Raw genomic sequence first — 12,602 nt, forward strand, 5'->3', positions numbered from 1 at the left:
CATCAGGGACCTGCCAGAGGTGTGGGCAGAGCTGAGGGGTGGGCCACGTCCCGGTAGGGGCTCTCAGACTGCCCTCGGGAAGCGGTTCTCCTGACAGGGACCCTCCGAATCCCCACACCCGTCTCAGGCATCTCTGGTGCAGCCACCTGTGCCTGGACCGAGCGGGCGGGAGGCAGGGGGACCAGGCAGAGGTGACAGCCCTGCTCTGAGAAGCTGCGTGGACTTCCACGCCCCCTGCCCTCACCCCAAGAACAGCACCTGGACGCACAGACTGCCTTCGCTCAGGATGTCCTCTCGGCAACAAGGAGACCCCAGGGACTCACCAGACCCTGCCCGCGACCCTCCGGGGTGAGCGCGCTCACGGGGGAGGGGTGTGGGGGGTTCCCTCCTTTTTCTTCTGCTCACATGTTGCACAAGCGTGTTATTTGTATGAGAAAGATGTGTCAAACTTCCCAGCAACAGCGTGGCTTTCAGGCGCTAATGGAGTAGTTCAGGGGGCTTTGGGGGCAGCGGGGTCTGCACCCCTCACTGCTGGCAGCTCCCCGCTGGTGCCGAGATCCGCTCGGGCTCCTCCCCTCGTGGGGAAAACACGCACACAACATGGTCATCTTCAGGAAAGCCGTGTCCCTGGATCCCCTCTGAGCCAGGGAAGGAGACGGTAAAGATGTGGCCATCAGGGACATCGCACTTGCCAACTGTGTGCCACACGCTGGGCTCACAGCCAGTGCCACCCGCTTGTCATCATCATCATTACGACCACTGCTGTGTTGTTAGTATCATCATCATCATCGTTGCCCCGGAGGAGGTTACCCAGGGATCAGGCACAGTTAAAATGCCCAGTCTGGGGCAGGAGGGGCAGTGCCCAGTCAGGGGACGGGCTCCCAGGCTGCGGGGCGGAGGTGGACAGTCCCCGGGGTGAAGGCGGCAGCTGCGTTCAAGTGGATGTTGAGGACACAGATTAAACGCAGGTCAGCTCTCAAGTGCCGTGGTTGTGCGCCAGACCGCGGTCTGCCTGTCAGCCTGTGATGCCCAGAGGTGAGAGGCTCTGGGACAGGGGACCCCTCAACACGGAGCCTCATGCACCCACATGCAGACAGCAAACTCCAGTGCACAGCCACGGCCAGGCCACCTGCGGTTCCACTCAGAAACACACCGCAGGAGACACACATTCTGCCTGCGGAACACATGCACCGATACCACAGTTTAGAAAGCCAAAGTCCTTATGACAAGTTTACAAACTACACAAATGCAGGAACCAGGTGATAAGCAGGCAGATAAGGAGCCAAAGCCACACCAAGGGAGCCGCAGTCGAGATGTGAGTCCACCAGCCATCACCTCCCCAGCCCCTTCCCGTCAGCACTGACACCTGCTCTCCGCCTACCTCCTCCCTTCCGCCTCCTCCTCCCCATCCAGTCAGCTCATGCTGCCCTCATGCTACCAGCTCAGGCGTGCTCCAGCTCAGAGGTGCTCCATGGCGAGGGCAGCATGGGGAGCTCCTGGAAGCACATGTTCAGGCCCAGCTGAGACCTTTGTAATTGGAACCTGAAGGTGGCCAGCTCCCCATGGGCCCATGCCCTGCACCAGGGCTCGCAGACCTCAGCGTGCGGACCCCGTCACTGCAGGTCCGCCTGTCTACCAAGCTCCCAGGCCGGGTCTGTTTCCATTCCAAAGACCAGCCTGGGCTCAGCGGGGGTCTGCACCCCTCCCTTGCTTCCTGGCCACGTGCACCCCTGCTCTCTGACACCTGGCGCCAATGCCACCCACTCCAGGAACCGAGGCGCCCCTCCCACCAGCCAAAGTCCCCTCAGCGCTCTCCAGCCCCCACCTCTCTCCTGTGTGCCAGCCCTGAAGTCCAGCTGCTACTTGGCCACGGGCTGTTCCCCAGCATCACGTCTCACTCCCAAACACAGGTACAATTCCAGGGAACGGCAAGGCCACCTTTCCCGCCAGGTCTGAAGCTGGCCACCTCTGATTCTCACTCCTCAGGGCAAACCCAGCAGTGAGCCTGGTCCTCCCAAGCCGCCAGCTTCTCCTGTCCCCGCTGCCACTCCGGTCACCACTGTCTTGGGTGTTCCTGGTGTCCCTGCCTCAGTCCACATGGGGGAGGGGGCAGATAACCTTCCAAAACCCAAATTCCAACAAGGCACTCAGAGCCCTTGCAGACCCCTCCCCATGGCCCATTCCCAGCCCTGCCGCCCTCTGGCCTCATTGGAACTTGATGGAAAGCAAGGCAGCAGGCTCTGGCCCTCAGGTCTCAGGGCACGCAGTGCTCTGTGCCAGGAGCCCCACTCCTGCTCTTGCTCTGGGCTCAGCTTCCAGCCCCTCTTGGGAGCCTCCCGCCCCACGCCGTGGCCGGGCCCTTCCTCAGGAGCAGGATGCAGGGGGCTCCCAAGACCCAGGCCCTCCATCTCCAGGCTCTGGGACTGAGCATGGCCAGCAGATTGATGCCCGGAGAGCTGCCCACATGTGTCCCTGCCCTCCATCCTGCCAGAGTGACAGACAGCTGGCACAGGAGGACGTGGCCAATGATGGAGCCACAGAGGGGAGGGGCCCGGCCTCTGAACCACCTCCCTGGACGCAGCCTACCAGCAGCACGTGAGGTGGGAAATGACCCAGAGAGGAACGGCCCAGCCACCCTCAGAGGCTCTGGGTTCTGTGCACCACCCACCCCGTCCCCGCTGGATGGAAAGTCTGGGGAGGCTGAGACACCCCACCGCTGTCCCTCCAGGACCTGGCAGAGCTGATGCTGAAGCCCATTTACTGAATAAACAGAACGTGACAGATCTTCTCAGGGACACTGGAAACACTGTAACCTCCACCCCGAGGGCACAATCTCTCACAACTCTTAACAAAGTCAATACCGGGGAACCTGAGTTCATACATGAGCCAGTATCTGTGGTCTATAAATAGGTCCATTTCATTTTTCTGTGGGAGACACAGGAAGTATCAGCTCCACCCTGTGGTCTGCCTGGACCCGCTCTGGAACTGGGGCGCTTAGTGTCACTCTGACCAGTTATCAGAGGCCGCACGGTATAGTCTAGGCCCCTTCTGCAGCCACACAGGCTCTGGCTAGCTGTGTGACCTTGGACAAATCACTTAACTTCTCTGAATCTCAGGATTCTTGCCTGGACAGGAAGATAAGGGCAGTATCGACCACAAAGGGTTGCTTTGAGGATTACAGGCCCTCGCAGATGTATTTAGACCAGAGCCTGGCACAGACTCATGCTGAGAAAAATGCCAGCTGTATGATTATCACGAAGGACTTTTGAATTAGACTCTATAAAAAATGAAACCGCAAGTCTGACCTAACATGCGCCCACTGCAGAGAGCCCCAATCTGCAGGGGAAGGCCTCTGAGATGAACTCCATCCACCCTGGGGTCCCCAGACTCCACACTCATCTCTCTAAGACAACCCAAACTTGGAACAGGTCACATGACTTCAAGCTCCAAAGAAGCTGTAGCCCCACTGGCAGCGCAGGGGACCAAACAGGTGTTCTGAATCAACTTAAGGAAGATGATGTGAAGTGAAAAGGACTTTCTTCATGAGGGCCTCCTTGGAAAGTCTGGGAAGGTGCTCACTTTCCAGGAATCCAAACTCGAGAGTAAAAAGCATTCAGCAACTGGAAACCAGGAATATCCAGAATGGTTCTGTGACGCCTTTACCGCTTCACTGTACCTCCTGTTTCCTCGGGATGGCCACAGGTTCTGGCCTTTGGGGGGGCCCTAGGGACAGTGTGTATTGGGGTAGAGGGAGGGAGCAGCAGCAGTGAAGCCAGAGCAGGCGGGCTATGCCCTGGTGCAGAGTGCAGGCTAGGAGATGTCCTCCTAAATTTGAGGACTAGGAAAATCTGTCAGCTGCCCAGACATCCTGAGGGGTGCATCCTAACCCACATACCAAGCTCCAAAAACAGGCCAATTCTTACCGAGGCTCTGAAAACCTCAAGTTCTGAAGCACTTTAAAAATCCAAAACATAAAAACCTAAGATGTCATCTATGTCCACAAATGAACCCAAAACACACTTCCATAAAAAAAAAAAAAGGAAGCAAGAAAAAGAAAAAAACCCCAAAGGCTCCGCTTTCAAGCCCGACACAGTGCCTATTCCATCCCTATCCTAAATCCTCTATCCCTCCCGACCCCTCGAACCCCCAAGACACCCTCTGAGCTGGGGCATGCTACCCCGCTGGAGGGAAGGAAGGGGCAAATCTGGGACCCCAGTGGGCTGTCAACCACACTGCTATTTCACCGGAGTCTGGGTGGACTTCTGAGGGCCTGGTTCCGTGGTGGGGGTAGGGGGCCCGGAGTCGGTGCTGCAATCCAGGCACACCTGTCAGGGGGACTGTGGGGGTGCCTGGCAGGTAGGTACCGGTGTGTGACAGCAGCCCTGTCATCAGGGGGCTCCTACGTCACTGGGTTACCCAGGCAGTCAGAGCTCCCCATCTGGAACCCCAGTAGCATGGGGGACCAGCGGGTGCCAAGGAAGCCTGTGCAGCCCACAGGGCACAGCCAGGAGAATGAAAGCCATACACTGAGAGTTCTTCCTGCACAAAGTTTGCTCCAGAATTAAGAATTTCGGGACAACCACCGGTCTGTCTGGCACCTAAAACCTTGCTTGAGGGAGGGTGAGGAAAGACTCCTTGGAGTCTGCCTGTGGGCGGCTTGTCTACCGGCTGGTGACATGAGTGACCCGGGTGGGCAGAGCCAGAGTTGCTCCCGGAAACTCCCAGGCGGTAATAAAGTGGGGCAATAACGCTCTGAACAGGCAGCTCCCAATGGCTACTGTTCGCGGCCGCAGATGAAAGCCTTCGTAAAACCCCAAGCCTTTCATGTGTGTGCGCGTACCCCCGCTTCCTCGGCCCCATTTTCCTAAATGCCAACCTCATGCGCCCTCCGCCCACCCAGGGTGCTGCCCGGGCTGGGAGGAACCCAAAACAACCCTCGGGCTGTGGCTGTCCCGACTCTGGGGCGCGGGAGGGGGCGAGGTCTGGACCAGGGACCGGCGCGGGAAACGCAGGGCCACCTTCCGGGGTTGGGGCGCAAGACAACCAGGGCACAACCCAAGGAGGTGGCTGAGGCTGAGGAGCGGGTGGCCTCGGCAGAGGCGGGTCGGGCCGGGTCCCCGCGGGGATGGAGGAGCGGAGCCCGGCCGAAGGGACCCGGGGGTCGCGCGCATGCCTCGCCCTCTGCCCGTCCCGCTACCCGCCCCCTCGGGGACCTGGCTCCCCTCAGATCCGGGTCGCCTCTCCGCTCCGGGAACCCGCGCCCCTCAGGCCCGGGGCCGCCCCCGCCCGCCCCGCCACGCGCACTCACCCTGCTCCGCGGAGGAACCTGCCATCGTTGGAATCCCGCACCGGCGACCACGGCGACAGCTTCCCAGAATCTGATGCAACCATCGTCCCGGAAGTCCCGCCTCGCGCCCGGCCCGCCTTCCGGGACACGCCCGGTCGCTAGGCAACCGCTGCGGGCTCGGGACGCCGCCGGCCCGGAGCATGCTGGGAGTTGTGGTTCTTACTGCGCTGCTTCCCGGGCTTAGGAGCATCGCAGGGGCCAGCGTTCTGTGTACGGAACCGGGACCAGGCCCGGGTCCAGCCCGGGCACGGGGCTCCGGGTGGAGGTCGCAGCCTCACCGCGGGGAGACGGGCCTGAAAGGCCGATCATCTCATGCCTGGGTGTTGAAGTTAGCACTGCACCAAGTGCTGTGGCCACCAGCTCCAGCCTCCCAGGGTCCAGGAGGGAGGACCAGTAGGACAGAGGCTTAGAGAGGGGACTGGGGATGGGTGGGAAGTGCATTCTGTGCGGAGGGGACGGTCCTGCAAATGAACCCAACAGAGAGCACGCCACTGAGAAGTTCAGCATGACCACGGGACATGCTGGAACAGCCCTGGTGAGAGATGGGGCTTGGGGCACGGGCGAGGGCTGGCTCTCCTGGAAGCATCTTGTAAACAAAGTCAAAAATGGCAGGTGGGGAGGGTATAGCTCAGTGGTAGAGCGCATGCTTAACATGCAGAAGGTCCTGGGTTCAATCTCCAGTACCTACCTATAAATAAATAAACCTAACTACCTTCCCCACCAAAAGAAAGAATGGCAGAGATCCACAGGAGAGTTTAGACAGGGGTGGGCATGGCTGGATTTCTGCTTTAAACACGGGAGGCAGCAGGCGCTGGGATGTGGGGGGATAAGGGAGCTGTGGGGCTGGAGATGACACCCCAGTTTCTGGACTGAGGGAGACTGACTGGTGGCTGTGGCATTTACTTCAATGATGAACTTGAAGTTGAAGATGTGCTGGGTGAAAGTAGGCAGCTGATTTGTGTTTCCAGGACTGTTGATGTTGGGTAGGAAAGAGGGGGCAGTGTAGGGCTCACATTCTGAGCTCAACCATGGATGGAGACCCTGGAGACACCACAAACCAGAAGGAGTAGAGGCTTCTCAGGCCTTAAATCTCCGTTTCAGAGCCCCTCACCCCACAGTACATTGTTGTGACCCATGCTTTATTCTGTGCAAGACACCACCTCCCAGGGACATCACACTCAAGGTTCTGCACTCACAGGGAATGGGAAGAAATGCCATTTAGGATAGAAATTCTATCAGGAAAGGAAAAGTTATAAAACCGTGTATTGCTGTATTGTACAATCTTTTGGCGAAAGAGTACCTTTGGCATTAATACTTTGAAAAGCTTAAGGTATTTCTCTAGAGAATTATGCTAAATGGAAGAAAAAACCCTCAAGACATTACATACTGTATGATTCTAGTCATTTAACATGTTGAAACAGCAAAATCATAAAAAGAAAGGACTAGTGAACAGCAGAAGTGAACACAGGAAGAAGGTGGGTGTGACTATAAAAGGACCCAGTGATGATGGAGACGTTCTGTGTACTGACTGTCGATGCCAATACTCGGGCTGTGTGTGACTTTGTACCACAATTTTCACAAAACTTTATAATTTCAGGAACTGGGTAAAGGAGAAGGAGATCTCTCTCTATATATATTTGAGGGGGGTGGTAATTAGGTTTATATATTTTTTTAGTGGACGCACTGAGGATTGAACCCAGGATCTCATGTATGCTTCCAGGCTCTCTACCACAAAGCTATCCCCTCCCCTCTCTATATTATTTCTTCCAGCTGCATGTAAATATATGATTATCTCAAAATAAAAAGTTTATAGTGATATCTATTCCTTACAATATAAATAGTTGAACGTACTTAAAAATGGTCTTTGTGACTGTCACCATGACTGACCCTGGCTTGTCCTTCCTGGTTTAGAAAGGTGGGACTTAGTCAAATTCCAGTCTTATCCTCAGTTAGAGGAGCTGAAGGGTAGTCTGAGATTTTTTTTCTTCTTTTTTATTGTAGTGTAGTTGATTTACCATGTTGTGTTAGTTTCACGTGTATGGCGGTTATATATATATACCTAAATATATATATTCTTTTTCAGATTCTTTTCTATTATAGGTTATTACAAAATATTGAACACAGTTCCCTGTGCTATATACAAAGTACGATCTTGTTGTATATCTGTTTCATATAGAGTAGTTTGTATCTGCTAATCCCAAACTCCTAATTTAAACCTCCTTCCCTCTTTAGTAACCATAAGTTTGTTTTCAATGGCTGTGAGTCTGTTTCTGTTCTGTAAATAAGTTCATTTGTGTTCTATTTTATATTCCACAAATAAGTGATACCATATGATATTTGTCTTTCTCTGTCTGACTGACTTCACTTCTTATGATAATCTCTAGGTCTGTCCATGTTGCTGCAAATGGCATTGTTTCATTCTTTTCATGGCTGAGTAGTATTCCACTGAATATATGTACATTTTCTTTATCCAGTCATGTGTCCATGGACATTTATTTTGCTTCCATGTCTTGGCTATTGTAAATAGTGGTGCCATGAACATTGGCGTGCATGCGTCTTTTCAAATTAGAGTTTACTCAGGATATATGCTCAGGATCGGGATTGCTCATTAATAGGGTAACTGTATTTTCAGTTTTTTTAAGGAACTGCCATACTGTTTTCCATCATGGCTGCACCAAATTATATTCCCACCAACAGTGTAGGAAGGTTCCTTTTTCTTCACACCCTCCCCAGCATGTATTATTTGTAGACATTTTCATGATGGCCCTTCTGACCATTGTGAGGTGATACCTCATTGTGGGTTTGATTTGCATTTCTCTGTAATTAGCAATGTGGAGCATCTTTTCATGTGCCTATTGGCCATCTGTATGTCTTCTCTGGAGAAATGTTTATTTAGGGCCTCTGCCTATTTTCTGATTGGATAGTCAGGTCCCAGTGTGAGCCAGGTGTGACTCATGTCTGTGACTGCTCAAAGTGGCCCGTGGGTTTCCTGTCATCGACTTGCTCATACATATTTATGGGGCACCTGGTCAGTGCCACGCCCGGTTCTAGGTCATGGAGACATCACAGTGACCTGAGATCAAGGAGATGGTAGGGGCAGAAAGACAACAACCAAACCCTCCTGGCCTCGGCTCCTGGGGAGAGCCTCCGAGAAACGTGAGCCCGGGAATGCCACCTCTGCCACACTGGCCACAGCTCACGCCCCGGACTCACCCGCCCCGGCGCAGAAGCACTTCTGCTTGCATGCGGAACTACCCGCCACCCCACTGGAGGATGTATATGCAGTCTCTCTGGATAAGGGCCACAGCTCCATCGGGATTCAAGAAGTTTCCAATGGGATCAGAACGGGGAAAGCAGCTCCGATCCTGTCCATGCAGGATCATGCTTAATGGAACAATCCTGTGCTAAAAAAGGGTTTATCTGGGTGTCTCTGCCTGCCCACCCAAGATAATGTCAGCAACCAGTTTGTTTACAATATTTTGCAAATATGTTTGTAGCTGCATCCTATAGAGGGCAGCCATGAGCTTGAAACTAGAAACATCCCTCCCCAGCTCAGTCCTCCCCCTGCGGGCCAGCTTCTGAGCCTCTTCCAAATTTCCTGGATGTCTGGGTTCCCTTATCACGTCATTTTCATCAAGTCCGATAAACCCCATAGACATCTTCCAGTTACTTTCTGGAGCCTTATGTACAAATTCATAGCAGATCCTATTGGTGGCCGAAAAAAATAAAAACAAAAAAAGGAAGGGTGTTTACACTTCTGGGCGGCGCGTGTAGCATCCTCCGTAACTGCTCCCGGGGCTGCCTCCTAGAGGAGTTTCCATCTTCCCCAGGGCCTGGGGACCAGGCAGCACATCATGGGCCAGGATGTGGGGGGCCAGCTCAGATGATTCCTCAGGAGGATCCAGGTCCAGGGACCAGGAGACCAAAGTCTGGCCATGACCTGCCGTGTCTCCTGACACATCTGATGCTCATTCATTCCAGGAGACCATGAGCCAGAGAGAAGGAGCCAAGGACCCCAGGAACATCAGAAGCCCCGTGGGAGGAGCGTCTGCTGGGCTCGGCCCTGCCGCCCCTGGGTCGGGCCGAGAGGGCCTGGGGGGTTAGGCCTCCCGCCCAGCCTCGCCCACTGTGACCTCATCTTAACAGAGGACATCTGCATGTGGGACAGGCACATCCCATCTCCGAGCACCGCCCACTCTGAGGCGTGGGAGCTAGGACCTGCACATATGGCTTTGGGAGCACGTCATCCCATCTGCAAGGGGTGTTTGGCCTGAAGTCCCCTAAGGACCCCCATGGGAGCAGCGAGCCCGCACAGGTGGCAGCGAGGCTGAGCGGGTCCTGAAGGAGCATTTGGTCTCCAAACACGGGTCGTGCAGACCCCTGCAGGTGCTGATTTCCACCCTGGACGTGACCCTGAGCTCTGCTGCTCAGACCCTCCGAATGACTAAGGCCTGAGGTCTCTGGTGGTGGGGACACTGGGACAGCTGCTGAGCAGTCAGGCAAGGACAGAGATTCAGGAAGAGGTCCAGGTGTGGGTGTGGCTGGAGTGGGAGAGCCCTGGCTGCTTCTAGACCCCGCCCCGTCACCTGGGCAGGGCTGGTGCTTCTACTCGGTCTGTGATGGTGCCGGTTTCCCCTGGAGCCCATCTTGAGGATTCTGGTTAGGACCTGCCATGGCAAAGCCACTTCCCACCCCACAGGAGATCCAAAGGAACTGAGAGCACGGGGGTGGGTGGAGCTCAGTGTTCGAGCAGGCTTGGCATGCACGAGGTCCTGGGTTCAATCCCCAGCACCTCCATTAAAAGAAAAAGAATTAAAAACAGGATCTTGAAGAGAGATTTGCACCCCCATGTTCACAGCAGCATTATTCACAACAGCTAAAGGGTGGAAAGAGCCTAAGTGCTGGTCGACAATGAATGGAGAAACTTGATGTGATCCATCCCGAAAATGGAAGGTTATTCAGCCTTAAAAACAAAGGACATTTTGACACGGGCTACAGCATGATGAATCTTCAGGACATGATGCTCAGTGAAAGAAGCCAGTCACAAAAGGACAGATACTGTCTGATCCCACTCGCATGAGGTCTCCAGAGGCGTCACATTCACAGAAACAGAAAGTAGGATGGTGGAGGGGGGGCCAGGGGCTGGGGGAGGAGAAAGAGGGGAGGACAAAGAGGGGGTTAGTGTTACAGGGGACAGAGTTTCTGCTGGGGAAGAAGGAGAGGTTCTGGAGGTGGATGGTGGTGATGGCTGAATGATGTGATTACGCTAAATGCTGTAGGACTGTGCAGTTAAAAATGGTGAAGATGGGAAATGTTATGTTACGTGTACTTTACCTCAATAAAAGAAAAACCATGAAAAGCAGACAAACCACAAACCTAGGCAGAGCATTATCTGTCCCTTACCTTCCCACCACCCAGAGTCTGGAAGGGAAGGGGGGAAAGTCGGGCTCGCTCCAGCAGCAGTTTTGGGAATTCAGGTCTGTCTGGCTCCCAGCTTCACGCAGCAGGTGTCTGCTGAATGCGGGGCTTATGTGAGTGGGGCCGCGCACAGACTGAGAAGACAGCCTTGTACTGGTTGCAAGTAGTAACGTAAGTCAGCTCTTCCCTGTGCCGAAAGTGTCAGAGCAGGTGGGTAGTTAGACATGAGCAGAGCAAGGGGGCCGTGGGCCAAATGGCAGGAATTGGACAAAAAGGAGGGGCACAGGCCAAGTGCAGCCTACATCATGTAAGCCCTGGGGGCCCTGGGCAGACAGAGAGAAGCTGGAACCTCTGGGCTGATAAGCGGTCACACGTTTTGGGGTGACAAGTGCCCTGAGGCCGACAAAGAAAGGTGGGAAAAGGTAGGAATCTCCAGTGTCCAAATGTAACCTTTTCTCATTGCGCCCTGATTACAATAAAACTAGCCTTGCAGATTACAAGTACCCAGCATGCACCAACACCATGACACTTCTGATCCAGGCTGAATAAGGACAAAAATCCCTGCTCCCCTCGGGAAGGTGGAGCTGGGATGAAAGTCAGGGAATACGACCCCAAACCCTTCCCTCCCCAGTGAGTATTCCGCCCATTCAGTTTTACACTCTGTGTAACCAGCTTGTCACAGAACCTCAGGGCAGCTGCTCCCCTGAGCTGCCCACTCCCCCGGGAGAGTGTGCCGTCCGTCCCCTGATAAACCCTCACTTCCCTTCCTCAGCTGCCACGTCTGCTCTCTGAGCTCTTTCTGGGACAAGCCAAATCCCTAATCACGGGCAACAGTAACGTTTCCCATTCACAGGCGAGTGAGAGGGATTCCAGGGGAGGAGACCCCTCCTTTTGGGGGGACGGATTACAGCCCCCGCAGGTGAACAGGGAGCTCCAGGCCCCTTACACTCCTAAGCCTCCTCCATGCCCCCCCCCCCCCGGCAGTCCCGCACTCCAGGAGGGGCCTGCCAGCCGCTCAAGTCTCTGAGCCTCGCCTGGGACCCAGGTCGCTTCTGCTAGAAGCCCTTTCTACTACAAGCTGCCAGCAGGTCACCCAAGGAGGTGACAAGTGTCGTGGGGTTCAGCGGGCTGGTATGCGCAGGCAGCAAAGGAATTTCCAAAAGACAAAGGGTGAGAGCAGAGGAGTTTCTCAGGGACGCTGTTGCAGACAAGAGTCGCCTGTGCAGCCCAGGGGGCCGGGTGCTGGGTCTTCTGTAAGGGAGGGTCACACCAGGTACCGTGGGGTCACAAGACGCCTGATGCACTTGGCACAAGCCTCTGACTGGTTGATGTTGAGGTACAGGGAAAGGGGGTCGTGAAAGGCTACCGGGCCCTGGGAGGGGGCTGAGGCTGGCCTGGCGGGCAGGCTTCCCGGTGCTGCACCCTGGATCATTATCTTGGCTGAGGCAGGCATGTACCAGGGAAGGGGTGGTCTTTGCTATCTTTAAAGGGCAGCAGCCAGGCACCTGAGGGCCCCCCCCACACGTCCCCCACCCCTACACCTTCCTGCTGTGTCCGAGGGGCCTTGGAGCAGGAATCTGCCAGATGTCTGTCAGATTCCTGCCAGATGTCTTGCCAGACCTCACAGCAAGTGCCAGTGAGGTGACTGTCACCATGTCACAGGGGAAGTGTATCGCCTCTAACTTGCTCCTGCCACTCTGGGGCTTCTAGAAGGCTGGGTGGGGCCAGGGCACGTGTCTGTGTGTTCTGTTCGCCATGGGTTTTGTCCGTCAAGTCCCACCACGGAAGAACGAAATTACTCACGACTTTATGGATAAAGTCAGGAGAGTGACAGGGA

At 55.0% G+C, this 12,602-nt stretch overlaps 1 protein-coding gene across 2 annotated transcripts in view; it reads right to left on the reverse strand.

The window, feature by feature from the left end:
* The window catches only part of CARS1 (cysteinyl-tRNA synthetase 1), a 35,337-nt gene extending 29,928 nt beyond the window's left edge, over positions 1 to 5,409 (reverse strand). The window contains exon 1 of one of the 2 annotated variants that reach the window (XM_031448517.2): positions 5,309 to 5,409. In XM_031448517.2, coding sequence (XP_031304377.1) covers positions 5,309 to 5,333 — 25 coding nt within the window. In that variant the 5' untranslated portion in view covers positions 5,334 to 5,409. The remainder of the gene's footprint in view (positions 1 to 5,308) is intronic. The other variant, XM_031448515.2, reaches the window with a different exon arrangement.
* Between the last annotated feature and the right edge of the window lie 7,193 nt (positions 5,410 to 12,602).

The sequence above is a fragment of the Camelus dromedarius genome, chromosome 12 (assembly GCF_036321535.1).
Source record: "Camelus dromedarius isolate mCamDro1 chromosome 12, mCamDro1.pat, whole genome shotgun sequence".
Lineage (NCBI taxonomy): Eukaryota > Metazoa > Chordata > Mammalia > Artiodactyla > Camelidae > Camelus > Camelus dromedarius.